Consider the following 27,620-nt stretch of genomic DNA (forward strand, 5'->3'; position numbering starts at 1 on the left):
TTGGGGGGGCTTCGCGCAGCGTCTGTGTGCGAGAGAACGTGCTCGTGGCGAGCAGCGGCTCTGCTTGAGTTATCTTCGACTTCCTGGACAGTAAACATGAAATGTTTTCATACCAAGATAGTCGTTGATCGGGGCACACACGACTTTTTATCGGTGCCCGCGGATCGACTAGCAAGAAAAGATAGAGTATTCAAATCGTGGCGGCGTCTATTTGATTTCAGCGGGTTTGTATCGCTGTAAATCTATCCGATCGAATGCACACTTGTTATCTGACTGAACTGACGCTACGTTTTTTCTCCCTTACACATTTTGTATTATAGGAATATAAATCCGTCTGGACAATCATTTACCATAGTCAGTATCGAATTCATAAAGTATGAAGAGTAAATGCGTATACGAAAATAATGGCGTATATCCGGGATTCTTTATCAAAAGGATATCACTATTACGCTGCTGCCGCAAAAAAGTAGTCTGAATCATTTCGTGAAAATTGGTAAACACCAAAGTGAGCTTTTCATCCAAAAATCCGAAAACAAAATGAGCCAGGATCAACGCGCTCGTATACAATGCATCGCAACGATCTATATAGTAGACGCGAAATAGCATTGCTCAACAACTGGCAATCTTATTTTCTCGGGCTCGTGCGCCGTGAAGTAAATCGAATGATGCATATTTATTCGGTATCACTTGCAATGTACAATGGTTTAGTCGCATTACCGACGTGCGATCTCGCGGCAACAACGACGACGACGACGAAGCGATACATACGGTATATACCGCTGCTGCCGCCGCGACGCGAAATAAGCTTTTCAAGCTTTAAAGTCAATTTTCCAAACGGTAAGACCGCAATGTCACTCCGATCACGCGCGCACAAGCCCGCAAGATGCTGTGTGCTGCTGCTGCTGCTGCGCGGCCCGCATAATATCTAATTCGGAGAGAAAAGCTCGAGGCTGTTGCGCTGCCATCTCCTGCAGTGGAGGGAGGGTGCGATTCCGTTTTGTTTCAATATTTCACTCGGAAGACGCGTCCTATGTCTATAGGTATATAATACATAACGTAAGCATAGTTCGCAGCTCGCTCGGCCGCAATTGAAAATCGATTTTGCCCGCACGTGAATAGAATAGAACGCGGCCCTCCTCGACTTTCTTTCTCATTCGCTTGCCTGTTTATAGGTGTGTGTACTCTTTGCCGTATAGATTTTGTGCGTGTAGCTCCAGTTCATAGCACATAGTCCTGGGCTATACGAGCTAGAGGGCTATTGCATGTATTATCTCGAATCCTAGGGATACACTTTACGCTGATATTTAAGTATTCTACGTTGACTTCGTCGACTTCCCTCATCCGCGAGCGTCAAAATTCTCATTCACCGACGGTTTGCTTTAAATTTTATATACCTGCAGCGGTACATTGGACACCTGGCATTTGGTGTATATACGTTGAATACATTAAAATACACGCGCGTACAGGCGCCACATGTTCCAAATTTACTTTTTTCTCTGGAATAATTTACACTCAGAATGAATCTCGTAGAGTTATACATATGTGCTCTTTGTTCTAGTGATGGCTTTTTTCAACCCCTATACTATGACTGGTATGATGATTTTCTCTTAAATTGGTAATGAGAAAATTTGATACAAAACGTAACGATGTGACATCGTTCATGTAAACAGTAAATAAAATCATAGTGAAAATTACCTTTTTTATATCGATTTCTTACAACGCCATGTAAACATTGACAAGTTAATTAAATTTGCTTAATAATCAGACTTTTAATAATATAGTCAACGTGACAGTAATTCAAATGTATGTTGCATCTCATTAACAAAAATTTTTCTAACAAATTTTGTGAAAAGCATTGCTCGACACAGCATGATGTACTATTTCGAAATTTAATTTTGACTAAATTTTTATGAAATTTCAATTAAACGACCTACATATTTCGATCGAGTCTTTGATTAGGAAAATCAAAAAAACTCTACAATTTTCTGAATAGATTTTATTCACCGTGTAAAGATAACATTGTTGAATAGATATTGTATTAGGAGAAGAGGTGTATCACCCGTCAGGTTCTCCTTTGAGCGCTTTAAACATGCATTAGTTCGATGGATAGCTTGTTAACTCCGGTAGCTCTTGTCAGCTATTTATAATTGAAGACAAATAACCCGGCACCACGCGCACGCGTAAACGCTGTGTTCCTCTTATCACGATCGGACAGCCGTGCTATGGTCCCGAGTCTCTATCCCAGGATGGTCAAAAGCAAATATTGTTATGCGCTTGCAATTTCCGCGCGATCTTGCGTATGACGCAATACCTTCGATCTTCTCAAAGTCGGTTAATCCTAGGGATGTCTGTCATACTAGGATCATTATATCGAGAAATTCGTTTTCTATAGGCAAGATTTTCTCAAAAACAGCCCCTAGATATTGAGGTTACACGAGCTGCAAGCTTGTAAAGGTTTGTAATTTACATTTACAGTTGCAAATTTGCAAGAGATTTAAATTCTGCAAGGAAGCTCGCCCGTGTACGTCGTATTTGCAAAAATCGTGAAAACAATGCAAAAGCGTGAAAATTAACAAGCAAGCTTCAATTAGCGCGCACCGTTACATTTTGTTTCACCAATTAGCTATGGAAGGAAAAAAATTTACAGACATCAGATATAAGCGCGGCAGTCGTGCGTGTGCCAGAAATTATTTCGTACTTTTTTGTATTATTGTGTTCAAAGGCAGTGGCACTCAGAAAATCGCCCGAGAATTTTTGCTCGTAGCGCGTAAAATGTATATAGTCCGAAGCATCAATCATACTTTGGATGATTCATTAGCACAGAACGGTAGGCTAAATAAACAATTAAAACTGCGTTCTTCATTCAAAGTCATATTTCATGGCGATGCCTGCGAGTTTATTAATTATGCCTCCATGCACCGCAAGTGTTACCAAAGAGAGTGAACGTGAACCGGCTAGGGCGTATATCGAGATTCGAGCATCATTATCCGGCGACATTTTAAAATACGAAATTGCAAATAGACCTTTAGAACTTTTGTACGGTTGAAAATTATGAGTAAGAATTGCGTTTAGATGAAGTAATTTGAGCGAAAAAGCTTATCAATTATTTCACTTTTAAACGAACTTGCTCAGTCAGAGATATAGGCGCGCCGCTTTGTAAGTCGATGCTCTGAATCTCTCCTATTAATTAATATACAACGCTAAATTAGTTCCTGTCAAAAAAAAATTTTCACTTTTGAGTGCACCGAGCAAGAAGTATGTAACTGTTATATAGTCGAAGCCAACACAGCATGTGCGAACCAATTATATATTCTGGTGAATTCTCAACAGCGGTTCATAGCATGGATCACCAAAATGAACAAAAAATTTTATACGCAGGCTCGAATGCATACATAAAGGTTATATGGATATGCTATAAAGCTGACAACGGAAGCTGCATTGAAAAAAATGGTAAAACAAAAGAAAAAATATAAATAAAATGTATAAAAAATAATTGCTAAATCGCATAGTCCAGTGAACACGCAAAGTCCCGTGGTGCATGAAAAATGTCATGGATGCAGCTCGGTCGTCATCTCGCATTTTAGCTTGAGTCGCTTTGAACCGAACTCCATAAACTTCGAATTTTTGCCTCTTCAGAGAATTATTCATAATACAGGCATAATCATAGCTAGAAATATCCCGCCTTGTGTTTATCTAAATCATTAATTTATGAGAAATAAAATATACCTACTAACAAGTTCTATCGCTCGCCAAGTTACAGTAGTGTCCCTTCGCATGTGTGCACTTAGTCGCACGCAAGCATGCGACACGTTGAATATTAAAAGCGAGTAATGCAATGTTATTTTCCACGAGCTCGAGTTAATTGATTCAATACTAAAGTCACTCATATAGCGTGCATCAGCTTTGCCATTAAAAGTTCGTCTTTCAAACAGCACTTTTAATATTAGAAAAACACACACGATAAAAAAGCTTGAGCTTTTGAAAAGCGTATGAAACCGTGAATTAGTAATGGATGATAGATTTTTTTGAGAAATGAATGTTCACAGGTGGTGAACTCAAGTTCGTTTGCTAGTCTTTTGCCATTATAACATAATCCACGTACACTTGTGTTTTGTGAACGATAATTTATTATCATGAAATATGCATCAATACCACAAAATATTATAATTTCGTCACAGCGATCTAATTCAATCCATTAAAAAATTGAATCAAATGGTGAGAGATACATCTACTTTGGAGTAAATGTATGTTGGAGACAGTTGTTCTCGGCAATCGAGAAGACAGAATATCAGGGCAGGCTTAGGTCGACTCCGTGTCATTACGTTATAGGTAGTAGCGATCCACAGGTGTTTCGTACGCAGGCACCGGCTCGAGTTCACACTTAAGTGTTGCTTAATAGCGAGCTATAAATAATGTCGATAAAGGATGAGACCCGCACTTCAACTTTTGCGCTTAGAGAACCCCTATAATGTCTATCCTTGTTTGGCTTCTGATTATGTACACCTTTTTCAACGCAACCAACAGGACTATGGGCTTACAGATATCTGACATGATAGAATGAAAAAAAAAATTTTTGATTTGTCTCTGTTTAGTATTGTTAAATCTACATCTTTTTTCCGTACAAAATAATTATTTATTTCCGATGAGTAACCGTTGTTTACCTGCGTAAAGCAAAAAAACTTATGAAATTATTACGGTTGTTTATTGGTTTTTAATTAAAGGTTATTTTATAGGTTGTTTTTGGGGTTGTTTGGGGATTGTTTTGGGGTTATTTGGGGTTGTTGTTTATGAAGTTTTTGAGATTGTTTGCGAGCTGCCATTCCATGCTGCACGTGGGGTTAACAAACAATCAACGGTTGCTATAGAATTTATAAATAACGGTTGTTTTTAGTGCTGTTTCGAGGCTATTTATGGGATTTTGCAGGGTTGCTTTGGGGACTGTTTTGAAGCTGTTAATGGAGTTGTTTATGAGGTTGTTCTGGGGTTTATAAGGCTTATTAAAATTGGTTGATATTCATTTTCTACTGCAAAAGCTATCTTTTCATGCGTAAAATGCAATGATATTACACGAAAAAATTCAGGACTTTAGAACTAACTTAAAAAAATAAAAAATAAAATAGCAGAAAATAAAAGATACAAAAAGCTGAAATATCTACAAAATTGAAAAACATAAATCAAACCTTTTTGATGATTTACAATTTTAATATTTAACAAAATCAATTGTTGAAAAAGCTTTAGTTTTTTACTCATCTTTCAACTATTTAACTTGTAGGTTTTTTAATTCGAATAATCTGGTGTGCCTCGACATTAATAAAATGAAACAATACTGCTTCGACGTAATAATACTCGAAGATAATACAGCATGGATAATGCTGCACTAGAAGTGTCAGCACGCGTTCTTGTTTTCCCCATGTAAAGTTTTTAATCCCTTTCCAAAATTTGCTCTCCCTAATTTTTGTAAATTCAATTAATAAAATTTTCCGTGCAGATCCTACGATGTATTAAAAACTCCACTATTCCACGTGTGAAAATTAATAACCCACCAATCTAATTAATCTCTATAAATAACAGCAAAAAAGGTTTTAATTTAAAAGAATGCCTGTTGGTGCCGCTATATATACCTCGGTGCCTTTATAGTTCACTTTGATATTAGAGTATCTCACCGGCAAGTTAAGTGTCCAGTAGCTCCATTTTTCACGCTCTAGGAAATATCGGAAGAAGTAGGTGCTACTACTGCGCGACGGCCGAGAAATGCAAGCGGCCGCGCGCTCCGAACTGCGACTGCGCGCGACCGCGTGTGCAACAAATACACACAGTCAAGGGGAGAGAGAGAGATACTACCCTCACGTTGCAGAGCTCCAGAGATTTGCCCCCGCAGCTACGCGTAGCTACTTTAGTCGTGATGTCGAGTCGCTTGAGTTCGGTCGCAGTAAACTCGCGTGTGCCAGGATGATTATGTGCACGAGGAGAGGGACTCGCCGTGATCGGCCCAGCTGCTCCAAGACCGCCGGCGCGTTTTTTGATAAGCCGGCTTACTTGCTCCAGTATCAAGATCATCATCGACGGTTTATTCTGTTGGTGTTGCGGTTGCTTCTGTCACTGCTGTTGTTTGCCGATAATGCGCGTACCGACAATCTACCTCCAGCTTCCGGTGAGACTCGAAAACATTGTTTCATATTAATTTAAAGCTCTCTCTCTCTCTCTCTCTCTCTCTCTCTCTCTCTCTCTCTCTGCGAGCACTAAGTTATTTTTATCAGTGTGGAGCAATAGCTGGTACTGAAAGTGGCACTCACCCATACCAAAATATAAATTCCGATTTATGCATATAACTGCGATCTCTGGAGGGAACTTGTTTTATATCGCAGTCGATATTGTGAACGATACACATTTAATATTTGATTCAAAACTGTGAAAGCAATAATTGCAGGGATATTGAAAAATTTGCATGTAAAACATTGCAACTTTTCCGATATCCACAAATTTAAATCGTCACAAAAAAATAACTATTCTGTTGAATTATATTTTTATTAAATTCAAGATAAATTTATTCAAATTAAAGATAAACGTGGTAAAATAATGTGCTTTGAAAAATGAATAACTTTCTTTAAATTTCAATATTATTCAATAAAATTCCGAAAAATCGAATGATTGCCAAAGAAAAATTTTCATCGTGATTTATATCTTTTTTTTATAAATTTGTTAAATTCAAATTTGTAAATCCTTCTTCTTCAATTTCATCGCCGACTCGCGAAGAAAATTTACATAGCTTAGAAACGATCTGCTGCGGCGGAAGTAATAGATAGAAAAAATTTCTGATGCTGCGGCAAAAAATCGTTGAAAGGATTTTTCAATTTCCGCGTGGCATGACTATCAATCAATAATGTAACTCGGTAAGACTATATTGTCCCAACTTGCCCGAACATCTTCTCGTCTGCTTGCCGCTCGACAACGCGCGAGTTGGTATGTTTGTGTGCATGTTAGTATAGGTGGAAGTTAAATCTAGCTGTCGTAATAGCAAGGTGTGCGTTCAATGCAGCGCATTATTTGCTCAATGTTTGTGTTGTGCCAATTCGTCAACTCATCGAAAGTGAGTTTACATCGCAACAGTGGCGCAGCTCCGGCAGTAGCACACGAAAAGAAGGCAAAAAGAAGCGCCAACGAGTATCGAAGTTGTTTATATATACAGGACTGAGGATTGGAGTTTTATTACAAGCTGCTGCTCTTTGGGTACATTTCGTGTAGATTTACTTGACTAGAGTTTTACAAAAAGAAAAGAAATGAATACACGCATACACTATTTTCTAGCCTGCATATACATACGTACGCGCACGAACGAGTAGATCGGATTTCTTCCGAGAAGAGCGAAAATTGGACGCGAAACGAAGAACGGTATGTGTGTCTATGTACTCGCACGTATCAACTAGGCGGCGACTTTGGTCCTACGTGTGATTGTATTTGAGTGCATGTGAAAGTGCGAAGTAGAGTAACTGTTGACATAACATTTGAATATAGCTCGAGTCGGAAATTAGCTTTTTCTCCTGCAAGCTCCTACTCTGTACGCGCGTGTTTCCGTATACTCTGTACATACGTGAGCGCTGTCCATTACGAGTATGTGTACACCAGAAATAACGATCACGGAGAATCTTTCTCTTTCTTTCCTTTTCGAAGCAAATAGAATTTCCATCGTGTCAACCAACGTCAGTTTGAACAGAAAGAAAAAACATTTATGTAAAGTACTGAAACATAAATGTGTGCTCGGGCCAAGCTTGTCCTTACACCGCGTGTTTTGTTAGACACACGATTTCAATATAATTTTTGTTAGTGAAAAGTAGTACGTGAACATTGCGCTATTTATAATTCAGTTATTTTTGCATCTAATAAGACTTTTAGATTGCGTCAATTAAAAGTCCAAATTAAATATGTTTATTTATAACGGACTGCAACGCGCGGATTGGATACGTCGGTACGTTTGTTGATTTGTTTTGTTATGTTAGCCACACATTACTGAAGCGAGTGATTTCAAGATATTTTTTCAGTATAAAATTTAAATAGCAAGCGCGTCGCGCTCAAACCGAACTTTTCAATCAACGCGAGGATCCTTTAATGCAATTATCGCCGTTAAATTTTGAAACGTCGAAAAAGTCATTGCTTAATTTTCTGCCACAGTTGAAAAAAAATTGTGATGATTTAAAAATAACTTTGCGTCGGAGTCGACACTTTGAAATTGGATACTTCGATTTTGAGAATATATTAAATTTACGATACAACGTGGGGGCGATACATGCGCAACGTTCAAGTTAAGTATTTATTTTTACTGCTATTCGGCTTATTCGAAAAAGTCCCTCTTAGCCTGTCACAGTAGTCGGCGCTCGCGATCTAACAAAGTTTGGCGCGCAACTCGAAACTTTTGCACTACTTTAACAAGCGCGCGCGCGACATATCGTGCAAGTCAAGCGTATAGGCTAAAACGGCAGCGAATCTCTTTGTGCTCACTCACATAGGCCCGCACTCACGTGTAGTGTTGCTGTACATAAGCGGGTATACGTATAGGCCAGTTTCACTCTAGTGCAGGCTAGAGAAAGAGAGAGAGAGACTACAGTTTTATCAGTTCGCGGCCAGCACTGTCGCTTGGGTATATATTGCCAGTCGACCGATCCTTTTGATAGGGCAGTGTATGTTTGCACTTGAGCGTGTGTGTTTGCTTGTTTACGCGCCTTATAAAAACTACCTGAGTAGTAAAAATTGAAAACTGCAGATGAGCGAAAATTATTTTGTATCTGGGTGCGTACACTGATTTTAACGAACGAAGGCAGCCCAAACAGTATTTATTTAACAAAATATTATTTTATATTTTATTCACTCGACCTGAGTTGACCAAATTTCGTAATACAAACGAAGAATAACTTTTAAAAACTCGAGTAGATGGACATAAAAAAAAACAGCATTTTAACTGTCAACAGTGGGATTATGAAATAATTTAAAATCACGTTTATAAACATCATGAGCTTGAAGCATTGTTAGTATGGAAACTACAAGCAGGAACTTTTGAAATAAATCCTCGACGGCAAGGAGGAGAGAGAGAAGGAGTAGAAAAAAAGAATCTTAGGGGAAAAAAATTTGTCAAGTATAATACCTAAAAACTCTTAGTCCGCCGGAGTTTACGCATAATATGTATAAAAATGCATTCGTACGCTCGACTCAGCCCGTGTAGAGTACATAGGAAAACACGAGTGAAGTCATTTACGTGCTAACTTGGGAGAAAAAAGCTGAGCTTTTGTGCGCACATATACACGTAGAGTCACTTTGCCACTGTCACGCAGCAAAATAACGATAAGCGTGCGTACCAGGACGTTAAGAGATCGCTTCATTTGCCTCTAGATATAAGAAATTCACTCGGTATGTCGGGGGTAGGAGAAAGCAGCTACGCTGTATGATACTTTTAGTGACTCGCTACAGCTGGTAAGGCTTGTATGGTGGCATTTTTGGCTGAACAAGTGGTCAAACCATAATTCATGCTTCATGAATAAAGTCGTAAAAATCATGGCGCGCTACGGAGAGAGAAAGAGGCCAATCTTCTCAAGCTTTGGCTGTATGTACGCGCTTGTATGATCTAGCTTCTTTCCTCCCTCTTTTTCCCCTTTCTTTTACTCTTTCATTCTTTCTCTTTCTCCCACTCCCACGCCGAGCAAACCCAAGTAAATGCATAGTGATTTACTGGTGAAATTTACTCGAGGTCTTCTGCTGCTGCTGCTGCTGCTGTGGGCAGCCGTTGTCCAGATAAATCGGCGCAATGCAACGAATGCATTTACCTTGTTACCGTACACTTTCACAGGCGCGGCGCACATACACACGTGCATAATGTATAGTTATATTGGCTGTCAATCTGTGAGAGGGCACTATTCAGCGCTGAGCGCTCTGTTGAATTGGGGAGCCTTGAATAGAGATCGCGATCGCTCGAGTTCGCTGTTTACACACTTCTTTCGATTTTCCCGTTTGTTTTATGTCCGTATAGAGCATTCAATTGTACTTCAAAGCTGATTTGTGTTACCTTTAATCGCTTAGCAACGCAAATAAATTTTTTGCACGCGTTCATAGTAATTCATTATGAAGAATTTAATTTAAAATTGCATTCCAAAATATCGGTTTCTTCGTAATTATAAAGTTATTCCCGATTACGTGCTTTAAAATAAAAGAAAAAGATATTTCAATCCAGAAATACGCAAATTCGAGCTTTTATCCAAGCTCGTGTTCAAATATCATGTTTTTTTACTCGAAAGAGAATAATTATGTGTTTACTTTTATACGCGACTTTCAGTTTCATCATTTCGTTAGGCTCTCGTTAATGTAAATATAGTGAAGAAAATTAATTCGAAAAAAGTGCATTTGCTCTAGGACCTATTATGCGTGGATCTTACTGGCTGTTGGGCAAAGGTGTAAGTTTGTCTTTACTAAACAAAAGCTCGTTGGTAATGGCTCGGGAACGCTAATGATGATTTTCCTCTACTCTCAATAATAAATAATAATAATGCACAAGCTTCGTGTAAGTTTATGTATATATATTAAAGCACATACATAAGGCTTCAGCTCAGTAACCACACGTTACTGCGAGCTATTTTCTCCTTTTTTCTTCTGTCTGATGCCGCAGGAGGCCACCGCCACCACCGGGCTATGCGAGAGCTAGTAATTCTGCTACAGCGAGTGCTCACCTGCGCGCAGCGTAAACGAGCCACGCACATACACGCGTACACACACATAAGAACGCGCGCAACGGCAGGGGAGAATAATGCGACTGACGTTTCATTTAGTCCACCTTTTCACGAGCATTATTTTACTCATGACACGAAACTGGCTGAGAAGATGCTGGCTGCTGTGCAGCGTGCACCTTGCGTGCGCGCGTACATAACACGAGGCATCATATGTTGCCTCAGCAGAGGTAGCTCGTTGTTCTTGACGCCTTGATTTACCTTACAGCTTGTGCTTTCGGAAATTCATCTAAATAAGATTACGCGTCACGTCAGACTTTTTAATTTTTTATAGTCGAGACGTATTTTTAAAACTTAATTTTATATGTACCCTCTTATTAACGTTCATAAAAAAATCTCACGCGGATTGATGGTTTGTCACTAAGCAGTTGTTTGGACATGGTTTAAAACGACAGTTGAATAATTACCCCGTGCTTTAGTGTAAATTTAAGTGCTCCATAAATTACTGTTAAGAGTTAAGAACATTGTTACGATAAGGTCAAAAATTAAGTTCAACACAGCACAAAGTAAACTGCGACTATACAAACTTTATTAATCATACGGTCAAGTAATATTTCAAAAATTAAATAGTACGTAATATTAATGCGTAATATGATATGAATGCCTGTAATAGTCTTATGCCTCTTAACCATAGCATTGCAGCTAAATTTATTTGATTTAACGTACTCGTTCAAGACTGAAGTATTCCATACCTCGTTCATTTATTTTTCGTACTACGCGGAACTACATTTTTTATGGTAACTTGAAAACTTATTTTTACTTCATTTCTCATATTTTACACAATTTAAAATGCATTCCTCGTTTTTCCCTTAAACCTAAGTAAGTGATATAGTGAAAATTAAGTTGGTATATTAACGTCATGATTGTAACGCATGGCACCTAGAGCTAACGATTGAATCGGTCCACCTAAGCGGCAGCTTAATATCACTAAATTACTAATACGATGATTCAGTCGGAGAGCTGAGAAAATTTTCGCCAAGTTTGTTCAAAAACGGCCGAGTCGCATAAATCACATCGAAGAAAATACGCTCGCATGACTTTTGACTTTAGTAGCTAAATTAGTTCAAAAAGTAAGAGTCTAGTCTGGTAAATTTTCGAATGAGTTAGTTCCTTTCACAGGCCTGCGCTTTTGACATCAGTCTATGCGCGCGCGCGGCACTTGTAAGAACTCTTGAGGCTGCTGCTGATGCTGTTTCTGTAGAAGTCGCACTGCCACCATATACTGCGTCATATTCGCTAAAGAGATTTATGATTTTGTTGCAAGACGAAACTTAATAAATTTTCAGGCGTTAGGATATACGCGTCAATGTGTGCTAGAGTCAGTAGTGCAATACAGCTGTATCTCTATAGGCAAGCTAAGAATGTGTGCGCGCGCGGAAATGCGTCTTGCACGAATGTATATGCGCAGAGTTTTGGGACTCTGGCGTGTGCAAACTTTTGACTCGAGTGCAAAGTTCTTTGCGCGTATACCTGTATACGGATTTCGTAGCCGTGAAACAGCCTATGCATCCAAGTCCCATTATTTCAACGTGTATACTCGCTGTGTGAGAATTTACAAACATACCAGTAGTACTACATGCGGAGGGGCCGTTGTTTGCTTTCAGACAAGATTTACGTGGCACGAATCCAATCTCGATCAGACTATTGGTGTTGTATTACGTTTTTGCGTATAGTTAATTTCACGTGTTATATAAGCGCTGGCGTTGAGAGTTCTGCTGGTACTCGTCGGTAAAAGTGTCAGTAACTCAGAGTTGTTTGGAGATTTTGACCAAATTAATAACTTTCGGGGCACCTTTAACTATGTTCACTGGGACATTTTATCGAGAGTGCTCGGCCGAAACCCTCGCGACGGTACAGTGTCGTCGAATTAAGTCAAGGACGATATTGAGTTGTACGAAATTAACACAATTAATTCTAAAACTTATCCAGACAAAAGCAACACTTGAATATTAAATTGCAGGGCGCAAAAATCATTATTATGAGCTAGAAAAGCTTATAGTATTGTTAGTAAATGAAACTACAATGGAGTTAACATTAATTTTCTCTCTTTCTCTTTCTGTTACTCGGTTTTCCCCATTTCACTCAAATCTGTGCATACACAAACGACTTTGAACGCAGGAATTTGCACTCAGGCAATTTTAACGCTTAATTCAGTTTTCTAGAGTATCATAGCAGCGCGTCACTGACACGTTTACTTGAACGAAAAAAATCCAAAACATAAAATTCAAAAAGTTGATGTATTTTCTCATCACTTTTTTTTGCAAGCTTGATTTTTTACCCGACAAAAAATCGTATTTTACATGAAGTCTTTTAAAATCAGCTCGAAACTGCATGCAATTAATTGTTCATGCGCTTGCTATCTTTTATAAACGTTAACATCAGAGCTGAAATTAATGTTCTACGCATACTATGTGCTGTAAACAACGCCTGTATTTCATTTTAACTGTGAAAAATTAACAAATACAATCAAGCTCGATATTTTCATTTTATTATTTCTGGCTATCGTAAAATTCAATTTAAAACCGAAAACCGAAACATTCTTCTAAAATAACTTTTGATAAAAGTGTGTTTTATTACACTTTTGTATGAACATCTATATATGAAGCACATCAGAATTTTATTGGTGGCAAAAAGTAACGCACTGCGGCGTCAAGGGATTGCCTTTTCACGTAGAGCCTGTGCACGCATAGTAGTGCACGGCATGAGACGAGCAAGAGGTGCAATAATTGAGACTGCGACGAATATATATGGAAAACAGTCAGAAAAAAGAGTATTGATGCCGTTGAAAGTTCAATCAGTGTCTGAAACGCAAGAGAGTTCTAAGAGCGACTTTTCTCTCCTGCTATTTCGGATAATTGAAAGTCGTAAATTTCATGCGCGGCTGCGAGGACATTAGGCTGAACTGGCTGACTTTTATACTCGTGATTTGCTATTAGTTCTTGTATTACCGAACATAACTGTAATTAAAAGCGAGTAGAATTGAAACGAAGCGCAAATGTCATATTCATTAGAAATAAAAAAGGTACAAACGACTATTACAAGATAATCTTTCGCAGTAAAGTCTCGGATCCTTCAAAGTAATGCATAATTATCATCTGCCTTTATTTAAGCATCAAGCAATGCACTACTCATTTAATATTTACCGGGAGCTTCTAAACACGAGAGACTTTTCGGAGAAGTAATTTCAAGTTACAGCCATGTGTTTGACTTGGAAACTTTTTTAGAATTCAAATAAGAATTTAGAAACAAATTCGAGCGAGTTCTTTGAGTGAATAAGCGGCAAGAAAGTCAGCCGTGGTAGTGTATAGCAGCAGTAGAAAAAACCATCGCCACGATGAAGTAGAAATATTTTTAAAAATTTACTTCTGGAAGCCCTGCTCCATGCGCGCTTGTATGAAATTCGCTTTTCACATTCGTATCACACCGAAGAACTGGTGAAAATTTTCCTCGCTACACGCGTTGTGGCCAAGCCCCCCACAAAAAACGAGGGGAATTTTCATTCTCCGTCGCTCTTATGCTACCGCAACAGTGAAAAATAAAAAATTCATAGCCTATCTTTGGTGTACGAGGGTAATTGTCTTGGCATACGCAGCTAGCATGCAGATTATCTCGAATTCCTATTCGTCGTTTTGGCAATCTAAGTAGAGCAATCGATTTGAGATACACTCGAATACCTATTATTGTCGATAAATGTGGAGTAAAACATGCAAAAGGTACGTGTCTCCTTGAAAGTATCAGCTTTTTCTTAACTAAGAGGTGCAGCTCGTTCCAACTCATTTTTTATGGAGCGGAAAAATGAGCTTCAAGAAACATCGAAACGCTTCGTATAATTAAGCTGCGTTCAGGTATTCCTTCAGTTCGGTTGAAAGTTTCATGGCGTAAGGAGTTAAAAATAGCAGGGAATTTATAAGTCTACCTCGTGCTTTAACCAGCGCAAATGGTACATAAAACAATAAAGTTCATAAATAATTAGCAGAATTCATTTGATTACCCGCAATATATCGATTTGAACATTTTTAAAAGGTACAGCGTTGCACAGGCATACGCCACGCATACTTATATATCGCGAGGAACACGAAAACATGTTATAGTCGTACTACGCGCGTGCTCCATATACATAGCTCGTGTTCGTACTCGCGAGATACTCGCGCTGGTAATTGCTTCGAGAAAATTGAATATGCCAAGCTTGAGTAGTAGTATCTAACCAGCTATATGCGTACAAGTGTATGCAGTAGTAGTTGTACCGCGATGGTAGCTTACAGGTATATGTACATTCGTCGGCGAGCAGTGCACGAGCGCACTCATGCGTCACCAAATTTAATATTTTGCCATCGAGAAACGCTGAATATGTATACAAATAGTAGATGTGTAGTCTACTACTTGTAATATGTGTACAAGTAGTAGAGCGACGTATGGATGAGCGTGTGTATGATGACTACGAGCTGCTCTACTTTTCAATATAATAATCCTAATATCAGCGTTGCGATACTTCGAGTGTTTATCTCAGAGTAGAGTGGGTAACAACAAATCGATCGCAATTAATTGTATCGGTTAGTTAGATGAAAAATATAGATGGCAGATTCAATACTTTAATGGAAAAAATCGAAGAAAAACCTTTTGTAACGTGCGCACTCTTAATTCAAAGCAGAAATCCCAAAAGACAATCGCTCTTGCCACGCTCTACCGCACAGCTAACGACATTCACATGGAAGCAGGACTCATCTCCATGGCACTTCGAAACAAGTAAGTTTACGCTAGCTCGGGAGGCAAACATGCCGAGAAATGAACACAATGGATCGGCATCGCCCCGCTATGGAGATAAAAGAGGTACAACTTGTTCAAGAGCGCAGAGTCCTCATCATAGCACATACACCTCGAGCTCGAGTGTACTTGGAAAAGTGGGAAAATCTCGCACTGGCAAATGCTCTTGTCTTTCTCTCTCTCTCTCTCTTAACTTGAGCTCTCTTTGAGATGCAAGAAAAGAAGAACTCGCTACGTGTGCATAGAGCCAGAAAGAACGCAGTACGTGGGGAAGTGCAAAAAATTAGAGCTAACGCGTCTCCTCGAGCAAGATAGAAAGAAGAGACACAGAGATGCGTTAAATAGAGATGAACTGATTGTACGCTGCTTGCCGGTACTTTACAAACGACTAGGATATCTATAGATAATGAAAGAAACTGCGCGCCGCTGTTCATTGAAAAGAGCCAAGACATTAAGTTGCAGCACGTAAGCTTATCGATGGGGATTTACCCGTGGCGTGTGTTTGGGTGCGGTCTCGCGTCCGCTGAGTAAACTTAGCGCCGCTGCGGTTGTGTAGCAGCGAGCGCACAAACTTTTCAAACTTTTCGAGTTCACTTAGCGAGAATTCTTTCCTTTAGCGGCTATACTCTATATAAAATTGAGATTTATTTTCTATATTATCGTATCTCATATAGATGTACGTTCGTTGAGTGAGACAAAGATCGAAAAATAATATCACAGCTCTGTCTTTTAACTATCTATTTATAAGTGTTTTTTTTGTACGTCGAAAAAGCACAGTTTACGTCAAAAGTGAAAAAAATAGTCAGTTGCGATATGAAACTCTTATTGATTTTATGTAGCCATAGGGCGGCGATAATTTAATTTTTTTACTCTGAAATACTCTCATTAGTTGCGAAAATGATTTTTTAGACGGGGTGCAAAAGGAGTTCGGAGTAACTTCTTCGGAGGTTGATGGATTATTTGAGAGAGATCCTCGAAAGCTCATGCCACTTCTTGAACTTTAGTTGAACTTCGAGACAATGATTTTTTCTATACAAAAGAGGAATAAATCCTTAAAGAAGGTATGAAAGAGGAGCATAGGATGATACAGTAGTCTATTAAAGATTCTGTAATTATCTAAATTGACTTGGACTTTTTTTAAATATTATTAATCAGATTAATTGTACTAGGTTGAGTTCTGTCAAACCTTTATTAGAAAAGTTCATATGCAGGCTAAGATACAAGTGCTAAGATGAAACTGTTTTTTTTCTTAACTTTGAAATTTACATATACTAATTCTTTCTGATGAATTAACTTTTTTAAATTTCTTCATCGTGACCGAGTTAATAAAATTACTCACATTAGCGGCGAATTAGAAGTTAAAATCCAATAAAATTATTTCCTGAAGAAGAAAAATTTAATTTGAAACTCTTTTACTCGCTCGCCATTGTATTTAGCCCACTTACTATAGCTTGTGCATACATAAAATTGAATCTAGAAAAAGTTCTTGATTGCTAATTTTAAAACAAATTTTAATCTTATCAAATCATTTAACGTAAAAAAATTATTTTGAGAGTTTTAAAATTACCTGTCATATTTACTTTTTGTGACACACGGTGACAGTAAAAATAAATAGTTAGTTTCCGATATACATTATAATAATTTTCCAACACTCGTAAAAGATAGCTTTTTTAACCTTTTCGTGATAGTGACGTAAAAACCACGTTTTACGCACGAAATAATGAAAAATATCGTATGCGTATGCAACTAGTCCGTGAGGAGGATGACTGACCTAGAAGTCATTAAAATAAGTAAATAAATAAGGCAGTAAATAAAATAAAAACAATCAACAAAATTAAAAACACATACGCAGGAGTGTCTATAACGGAATTGATAAAGAAAACGAAAAAAACATAAGTAAATAGATTGAAATAGAAAAGAGAAAACCGTACTTTAGTGCTTCTAAAACAGGGAAACATTTTTAAATGAGTCTGATTTGCAATCTTACAGTGAATGTTAGACGCAGTAGCCAAAGCAAAAAGTTCAGTTTAATCATAAGTACTGAAATATATGATGCTTTCTCCGATTCACTTCCTCTTACAGCTCTTTAAAACTACTAGCACGGACACCATTTAGCACAATAATTTCTTCGCTTTCATGCCTGCACTTTTCTTGTAAATTTTTCTTCTTTCCTTTGCTTTCAAATATCTTCATTGAGAAAAAAAAGTTGCTGCTGCAAAAAAATTATATCGAGTATTTGATACGTACTTGAATCAAAAACGCGAAAAAAATTAAAATAATAAAATTTAAGTATTTTCGTGATTACATAAAATGTTTGATTTATTTAGTCATTTGATATCTCCGTATAAATTAAAAAAATAATTAAATATAAATCAAATATGACAAATTATTTGTCAATTAATCTGATAATTAATTGATTTAAACAAATAAAATTACAGAATTGAAATAATTAAATTAATATTTCAAGATAAAATATTTAGTTCTTGCAAATGAATTATTTATATTTTAAAACTTATTCTTAGTTTTTAAATCAGTTGTTGTTCCAGATCGACACAATTGTCAAGATTCATTTTGTTAAATCAATGAGATTTTCATTGATTTAATTGAATTTTTTTTCAGTATATTTATACAATCAAGATTGCTTTTGCATGTATTTCTCAATTTGCCTCTTTCTCTCTTTTTCTAACTTTCTTAGCATCTGTCTACTTATTTTTCTGCGTCCTTAAACTTACTTTGCCTGTAATCCAACATACTGTTCCGCCTTTTTTCAATGATGGCGAGCTCGACTTACTTCAGTTGTACAAGGAAAACGAGACGCGCGTGTTACTACGCCATTGCTACTTTCTGAGTGTTGTTCGCTAGCCGAGTGACAAGTACCTCGAAAAAAAGAAAGAAAAAAAAGAAGGAGAAAATAGTTTGACCTGTATCTTTTTGAATCTATGTCAGTTCAAAAAATTCGAAGCTTCGCCAGTGCTTTTCGTTTTTTTCTGAGAGAAAATTTGATTACTTAAGAAAACACGATTTTTACATTTAAAATATTGTCGAAATTATTTAGCCATAATTCGTTGATAAACTATTAAAGTATATTTTTGCTTTATAATATATTTAATTGTGTAAGAAACTTCAATTCAACAATATATAAAATTTGAGGGTTATCGTTTTTATGAATTCTCAGTAGTACGAGTAAATGTTAAATCCGCCAAACACTAATTTAATATAGTCAGATTGACATTTCTTAAAACCTTAAAATTCAATCTTTCAATTGAAAAAAAGTATTAATTAAAAAAGATGTTAACAGTAAATTCATCGCAATTCTATTTTAGATCAGTTATGTATTCAATGTAGGTTATAACGTACGTATGAATTGACCAATATCCTCGGTATAGATATAATTGATTGAATCTCTTTTTAAGCCCTGAGTTATACTCATTTCAAAGGAAAAACTGTCTCGTAATTCAATAAAATTGATCACCAAGTAAACGCTCAACTTGGCTTTCGACAAAAAAATAAGAAAAATGCATTGCGTTTAACGCCAATTTCGGTGCGCAAAAAGTCACGCCAAACTACGACGCAGATAAGACTCAGGAGAGTACTTCATAGAGAATTAAAAGCTACATACTTTGTCCTACTTTAAGAAGATACTTTCTCTTTTTCTTTTGTGCGAACAAACTCTATACTTTTCTCTCAGAAGAGAAAGAAGATCTACAATGATATAAGATTTACAGTAAATGTTCATTGTATGGTATGTACACTCGTCACAAAAATGTATGCATTTTAGAAATATATTGAGAGCGTATTACAAAATATTAGGAGCCACAAATACAAAAGCTCGTGAACAAGATAACAAGATTTCAATTAGAGAGAAATGAAAAAATAAATCCCAGTGCGGTCGAGAGCTGAAATAAATGGAAAAGTTTTTTCGAGATTACACACACGTTGCATTTTCCGCTCTTGCACGATGTTTTTTAGAGCTAAGTAGAAAGTCGTTTATTTTAAGGATTGATCACTGATAAAAACTATCTAATCGTTTTAAGGAAAAAACTTCGAATGCGATACGGCTTAACTATGAATGACATCTGCAAGATTTTATGATAACAAACAATGGCATTATTTTTTACGTGCAGCTGTGTACAATTGCTTTGACAATGAGAAAAATGAATACAGAAGGTCCATTATAATATGATTACGAGCTATTGTACGAATGACAAAATTTGTCGAAATTTATCCTCGTCATTGCTTCGTTATTAAGTATATTTTACCGTTGATATTGTAAGTCATGTACAGTTAATAATCGCCCTTAACGTTGAATGTGTTAGCGATGAAAAGAGAATAACCAGTGTACACATTTCATAACGCATTGCGATGATTAAAAATAACTGCCAAGCTCGAATATTGCTGCAGCACAATCTGTATCAGAGCGTTCACGTGTGATAGTTATCGAAAATTACGTTTTACATTTGCCCGAGTCAACTAAAGCGTAGGGGCATAACAGATATAATGGCTATTAAAACGATCAATTTTCAGGTTTTTATATTCTCATTAAGCTGATCGATTTTTTTTATTTTCTTTGCGTTTACGCATGTAAAACACTTTAAATGCAATCAAAAGAGTAGTAATTTAACGAGCTTTTACGATCACTTGCCTGCGAGCTCGTGCATTTGTATGTATTTATAAAGTTCACCTGGTGCGCCTATTTTTACGCACACTTTTTACTGCGTCAATAATTTTTTTTTCCAATACACTCTATTCCCTTCTTCATTTCCTTTTTTTAGCATGTGTCCATTGCGAGTGATGCTAAAAAATTGTTTTCTTACACGAGTTAATTTTAATTCTTTTTTATCTAAATAAGTTTTTGAATCATAAAAGTTTAAGCCGAATGATATTAAATGGATCAGCGTATTGTGACATTACAGAACTGTAACGTGTCAATTCTACCTTATAAGTTGTTCTATTATTACCTTCACCAACGGTTGTACAAATGTATCTACTTTCACATGCAGACTGAACTATGTCCACCATTAAACATACATTTAATAATAAGATCAGTATTCTCAAAACTAAATAGTTCATACTTTTATTGTCAAAAATTCGAACTATCGACCATATGATTTTTTTCTATATTATAGAGCGATGGACTATGCATGATAATTCTAAGGCCGAGTGAAGTTTACTCTTCGTGCTGTAATAAGTTTGAATACTAGATAGTGTAACAGCCACTGATTATTATTCAAATGAACCATGTACATACACTAAATAGAGAAAAAAGCCCAAGATTTAATCGAGTAACGTCGATTTCAACTGTTCCACAGTCACTTTTAAACCGATCTTGGTTGTAGAACAATATACGCTTATTATATTAGGAATTGACTGGATTACAAAATTCATCCGAAAAAATCGGGTGCACTTTTGCTTCAGGTTTTGTACACGCATGTGCCCATGATGAAAATTTTGCGGCTTGGGGAATATTTGAATTTCTATCGAAGCAATTGACGGGAAATCGTCGAAAGAAATAAAAAAAGAAATTTCATGGAAGAAACGTATACGCGCTGCGCAAAGCATAATTAGTTCGAGTCGCGGCAGCTTCGGCATTGATTACTACGAATGGTCGAAATGTTGTGCATGAAGAGTAATTCAAGAACTTTTCGCAAGCTTTGTGGCTTTTCAACTTTAATTAAAACATCCAAAGTAACGGAAACTCATTGAAACGTTCGCTCTCTGCATGATATTCCCTCTTCCTTTCTCTCTCTTTCTCTCTCTCCCTCATTCTCTATCGCTCTTCGTGTAAGTACTATTTGCGCATTTAGGTCGCCCATACATACTTTCAGATTTTTATTTGAATTAAATATACGTAAATATCTTTTTAATTACTACATATAATAAACTGAGTTGACAATGATAACAGGTACTTGCAAGTAAAAAAGGCAACTCACTGTCATTATTTTTTTTAGCGAGTCAAACAATATTACACACTAAGTATGCATCCATTGGAGAGAAAAAATACATGATTCTGCAGCGAAGTTAATTACTTGCATTTGCATCATTATGAAGTATATGATTACTATTGTTTGCTTTTTCCTTTCGGTATATTAGTTGTTTTTAAAACGAGTATATACACGAAGAATCAGACGATGCTTTTATTTCGTAAATGAAAAATTTCATTGAATCGCAAAAATGTATAAAAGTCGGCGTGGATACCGGATGATTAAAAGTTTTTTCCAAGAGATATATATTCCATTCATCATCGCTTAGACGCAAGTTTTCTGTGCCTCACTCATCGCGTGCGCCCCTCTTTTCCGCACCAGACGCACACAAAATACAGTCAGATAGACAGACAAACTCGGGTAGGATGGACATTAAAATTTTCACGTATTACCCAGCTCATCTATCATTTTCCTTCACATATCATCAGTTTGGGGGGCGGAGAAAAAACAATGAAACTCATATCCCGTCCGTTGCAGCGGCGTACGATTCTCGAAAATCGTATTCACGCATTCGTGCAGGTTTAATGTCCAGCTCTCTCTCTCTCTTGCGCAATGTTTCATAAAGCCGTATTACTTTCCTTGTCTCTGCACCTTGCGCTCGCGCGTGGGCTATAACCGAGCCATCAATCTGGGGGAGGTACAAAAGCGCAGACGAACACGTACACGTGCGGGTATGCGTGCGTGTGTGCCATGCACGCGAGCGAAAGCTGTTGCTGCTTCAGCTGTGGCGCGCGTCTTCATCCTCTATGTGCCAGGTAAAGGAGCAGCTCTCTCACCCGCAACGCTATCAATTTAGCGGGAGACGGGGAGAAGCTACGACGGCGCTGCACCCCGTCTATAACGTATATATATGCACCAAATGGTTTCTAAGATATTGATTTCAGCAAATATATCTCGAGCGAAGAAAACGACACTTCGCGCTTGGGCCCTTATATTCTCGAGCGCTGCTTCCAGAGAGGAGAAAAAAACTACTAAACCTTATCCGAGCTCGTGGCTCTAGCTCTCGCGCACGACGTTTTATAGTGGTAAGAGATAGCAGCGGCATTATTACAGTTTTTTTCTGCGTCTATAATCATCCGCGCGATTCGATTTCAAGTGCATGAAAAAGACTACTGCGAGATCATGGCCTATAATGAAGCTCTTCCGTACGCGCTTATCGCTGCGCGTACGAATAATCACATTGAGTCTTTTTCCGTGTAAAAAGCCGTGTTAATTCGGGCATAATTAATCGGTCGAATGCTGAAAAGATAATTTATAAATTCACACGTATATAGAAATTGTAACAATGGAAAGCTGGCGCGCGCTCGCACGTGTGATAATGAATTATGGACCATAAAATTTTCCTCGAGAACGCGCATACATTCTCGACAGCTTTGTTTATGTATTGGCTTAGTTGATCAAATTATTCAAGGGGACTAAAAATACAATGCATAGTCAAGGTGAACCTAATCAAATGTGAACAGTGCATTTTGTAATTCTCTTTGCGCGTTCGTCTGAAATTATAAAGTATATTACGTCGATATGAATAAATGATACGATGTATTTTCTTATCGATTTAGTTGTGACTCTTACACAGGATACCGAATACCTAATGAAATTCATGACACTTTTTATGGACTTACTCAAATTTCTGTGAAAATATTATTTTTCCAACACACAATGGAGCTGAAACATAGGTAAATGCGTGCGATAAACTTTTGTACGAAGTAAAAAAACAAACAAAACCCGATAGTAATTAGAAAAATTTTGCAACCCACAAGTAAAGTTTGAAATATTATCCAGAAAATATGAGTTTGAATGGGATAAAACTTTGCTTTATATTAAACGCTAGTAAAATTGGATCGTTTGTGCGAAGGACCTTTTGTACAGTGTTAAAAAAAGCTTCCATAAAAAAAAAAACCTAAGTTTCCGTACTACAGTCATTAAGTATTTCTATTTAATATTTTATCGTATCACCAGAATAACTATTAAAATAGTCATTAAAAACTGAAGCGCGAGTTTTGAAATTTTAGGATAATAGTTTTTTTTTTTTAATAAAAAGCAACTTTTGTTTCGCATTAATATTTGATTATGTAGACAGCCAATTTTTTCTTTTCCTCTTAATATTTTTTATCGACCAAGTTAAACAACACGCGGTCGTACATTTAAGAACCTCAGCTGATCTCAATCCGCTTTATATAGAGCTGTAACTGCAACCGAGCTGATCGAACCGGGTTATCTTTTTTTTTTTAAAATAACTACAGCCCCTTGTCTATAAAAATCATAGCGATATTGGGTCGGATCACGCTACAAACTCAAGCTATATAATCGGACAAAATCATAAAAGTCGCATTTGCCGCAGAGCGAAGGGCTGTAAAAGCCTCGCGTATGTAAAATGTGTCTCTCGAGACTGCGCCTGTATTTTTCCACGCTTTTGCGACCACTCGCACTGCTAGTCATTATTGCGTCAAGTGCTGCATAGGCCTTAAACCAACCAGGCTTACACAAAGTGACTTAATTTGAGCTCAATAGTTTTTTTGTTGCCTGCTTTTGGCTTTCCCTTTATTCGAAGTTCGTTTTCTTTTGACGCTCCGGAATTGCTTGCACGTATACGTAAACATTTTACGCCGTGCCATACAGAGAGCAACACTACTTCAATGACAATGACGGCGAAATATGGACTAACGCATGTTAATTGCTAGAAAAGTTTTTTAATTGCGTTAAGGCCTCTTGTATACGGCAGCGCCGAGTGTGCTTTGTTTTTTCCCTCCCTCAGTGAGACATTACACATACTATTATTCTTACTAACGTATTATTTGCTTGTGTTTGCTTGTGTTGCACGCATACACACACCATGTGAGATTTTTGCACTGCTCGACTACAGCCCCCTCTCGCATTCCAAAAGTTTTGAAGTGAAAGATGTAATTTTGTTCGTTAAGTTTAATTGAAAATTTACTATTGTTGAGAATTGTGAGTTATTTACAGGATAAGTTTATTTATGTGAACTGCGAGTGAGTGAGAAAGAGAGAGAGGTGGTACGAGCAAGCTGATAGATTATCCACTTGGACTTTCCAATGAATCGGAATGTCATGAAAAAAATTAGAATTTTTATGAGTTTTAATTAAACGCTGGATGTTTCCCCTCGCTAAAAAAAATCAAGCAAATCTCTGTACTTGCTCGTTTAAAAACCGATAAATTCTGCGTGAAAAAAATGATGATTGTTAGTTTTAAATTTTACTCTTGATCTCGATCTTATAAGCTGTCTTGGAGCTACAATTCACTTGGTGGAGCATCTACCAGAATAAATTTTTTTGTACAAAATATGCTCGAAGTGAACACTCGAGTCTACGTGAATTTTCAAGAACTCGAAAGTCTTTCCTTTTACAAAGAAAGTTGAAAGAAAAAAAATGACAAAAGTTTAAAAGTTGACGTGAGTATGTATGGCATTAGATGCGAGAACACAGAAATAGTAGTTACGTCTGGATATAGTCAGGCAACCAAGAAGTACTATACAATTTCGATAATGATGTTCTTTTCAATGAAATGCATGGGCTGTACTTTATTGAGATAAATTATGCATCAAATCCGTTGACGTTTAAATTCAAATTTATTTGAAATGAAAAATTGGTACGATCGCAAACAATTACAATTATAAAGCACTTGGCTTGCGTAAAACGAGCTTAGTAGTGAACTTGTTGTTATTTACTCATCAACGCGGCACATAATGTATATAAAACTGTAGAAGAAAGAAAAATTTGCACATATATGCATATAAAAAGCTTGACACGTCTTTTACCATGTTCGAAGTTGACGTTTTAAGCGAACTAGGCAGAAAAAATTTCTTTTCTCTTTCGTTTCCCTGTGCCAAGGGGCTTCGAGTTTTCTTAAACGAGGCTACTTACGCGATAAATTGAGGAAGAAGACAGTAGCAGTGAGAAAGTAAAAAAAGTCGGCGAGCCACAGAGCCAAGTATATCTCGTGTATGCATTTTGAATGTAAGATGGAAAAACAGTCCATGCAGCAGAGTGGCAGCGACCGGAAAGAAAGCTGAGCGAGAAATGAAAGCTCTACAAGAAAAATGAAAACCATTGCGAACTGAGTGAAAAAGAAAGTCCCTTATTATTTGTCATGCTGTCCCTTCGCATTTTAAGGGTGAATTATTTTTTCAACTTTTTCTTTAACTATGAGAATTAAAATTAAGTCTCATACTTTCATTAACCGTCCCTAGTATTTTGAAAGTTCATAAAAATTAAAAACGGTATCGATATGTATAATGATCCTGGTATAACTGCAGCCCCTTTATTAATTTGTTAGATTCTTCTTAGTTTAATTGAGGGTAACAATGAAGAGAGTCTAGGCGTTTAAACAAACAGCGATATATGAAAAAAAAGAGTTCCAAGAACCGGCGAGGTATTCGTCACACGTGAGGTTATGGAGTCGAGCGTGAATCGCCGAACTAGACTTGGCGATGAACAAATAGGAAAAAGGTTAATTTTAGTTTTATGCAGTATTTATAAAGTATTCCTTTTTGGCTCTCTTGTCTCTGTTGAGTGGGTTGTAGCCCCTCTTGTCACCTCGAGTGATGCGAGGGCTCGCCGAAGGCACCACATGTTTGGCATTACAAAACGTAGAAAAGAATGAAACGGTTTTACAAGCAAAAATATATGTGTACCTGGTTATAATAAGAGCAAAAAAGTTATTTTTTATTCATCATAATGTTTGTTGATACGTACGTCATGATAAAGCGATTCTTTCGACATTTTTCCCGATTCGAGCTACATGTCATCGTTTGTTGTTCTGTTGCATGCATTCGTATTCGTTCAATGTATTTTATTCATCTCTCGCACCGCGAATATATCATATCTGCTGCGTGTTGCCAAACCTTTGGTTTTTTTTATTATCAGTGCAATTTTCGTTGCAACATCACTTGATTGCGCCATTATGTACACATATATCAGCAAATATTATTTGTGTAAAGAATCACGAAAGAACAGGAAAGAAATACCAACGACCTCAATGTGGAATTTTACTTCATTTTTATATTTACTGCAAACCTAGCTCTCGACCAAGGGAGAAAAGACAATTTCATTAATGGTAAAAAATTAACGAAAATCCGAGTGTTGTTAGCACAGCAAAAAAGATAAATCGGCCTCGGCTTACTCGTACTTGTGGCGCCTCTGTGTATAGATACCTTGAACTGAGTTAATTAAAATACTCATATTCATCGAGCTTCGCGGGAGAAATTTAATTAACTTAATTGCCTTAGTATAAATTTCATCCGAGTAAAGGTGTATATATTTCGTGCATCATTATAAGATCCATCGAAGAATGTACAGAAACCTCAAGCTCGCTGTACCAATTGTAATTAGATGAACTACTTTGTCATTCCGGAAATATAGACGTATCGGGCTCTTTACTATATATTGAGAAATCCAGTTTGCAATAACGTTTGCTACGAACGAATTCATTTTGAAATCCTAGCCAGAGTACAAGATACATGATTCGACAAATACATATAGTTTAAATGCTATCCATTGTAGCCTAGGTATCTGCGCCAACAGTTTTAACCTCTCTGCAACTCCAATTATACTCATTAAGAATTTTAAATATAACATACACATGCAGACAGTGTCGCGTTTAATAGAATCTACTAATGGCGCGAAATGAAGTTTTCAGCGAGGGAGTTGTCGACGTATGGGCTGCGCGTGCTGCTGCACTTTGTCCATGCTCAAATGCTGGCTGAGGAGCAGCAGCAGAACAACGACGTGGCGCGCTATACTCTTAACCACAATAAATTATTTCGCTTGCGAATTCTCATATATATAATAAACGTGCAAACGAATACACACTTGCGCAACAGCCTAATGATGATGGAACGTCTCTCTTTCTCTCTCTCTATCACTCGTAACTCTCGACTGCACGCTGCGCGCGTGTATCTCTCGCTCGCTCTCATTGTGAGCGCATGACCGCAAAAAAAGCAGCACAAGCGAGTATTTGATAATAGCTTCGAAAACCTTCCATACGCCAGCTTTCATACTCATCACTGCATCTCTACACTGCGTATATAGACTGACGTACCGGTAACAGACAAACGAGAAACGAGAGACGGAGCAAGAGAATACGCACTACGAAGCGA

At 37.2% G+C, this 27,620-nt stretch overlaps 1 protein-coding gene across 2 annotated transcripts in view; it reads left to right on the forward strand.

Annotated features, from left to right (window-relative positions):
* Nucleotides 1–27,620, forward strand: part of LOC106650930 (opioid-binding protein/cell adhesion molecule homolog) — an 84,739-nt gene that overhangs the window by 5,964 nt on the left and 51,155 nt on the right. The window contains exon 1 of one of the 2 annotated variants that reach the window (XM_014369207.2): nucleotides 5,920–6,151. The exons of the other annotated variant lie outside the window; for it this stretch is intronic. Coding sequence (XP_014224693.1) covers nucleotides 5,950–6,151 — 202 coding nt within the window. The 5' untranslated portion in view covers nucleotides 5,920–5,949. Of the gene's footprint in view, nucleotides 1–5,919; nucleotides 6,152–27,620 lie in introns of those variants that run through there. 2 annotated transcript variants of the gene reach the window in all.

The sequence above is a fragment of the Trichogramma pretiosum genome, unplaced genomic scaffold (assembly GCF_000599845.2).
Source record: "Trichogramma pretiosum strain Unisexual culture from Peru unplaced genomic scaffold, Tpre_2.0 scaffold3, whole genome shotgun sequence".
In the NCBI taxonomy this organism is placed as follows: domain Eukaryota; kingdom Metazoa; phylum Arthropoda; class Insecta; order Hymenoptera; family Trichogrammatidae; genus Trichogramma; species Trichogramma pretiosum.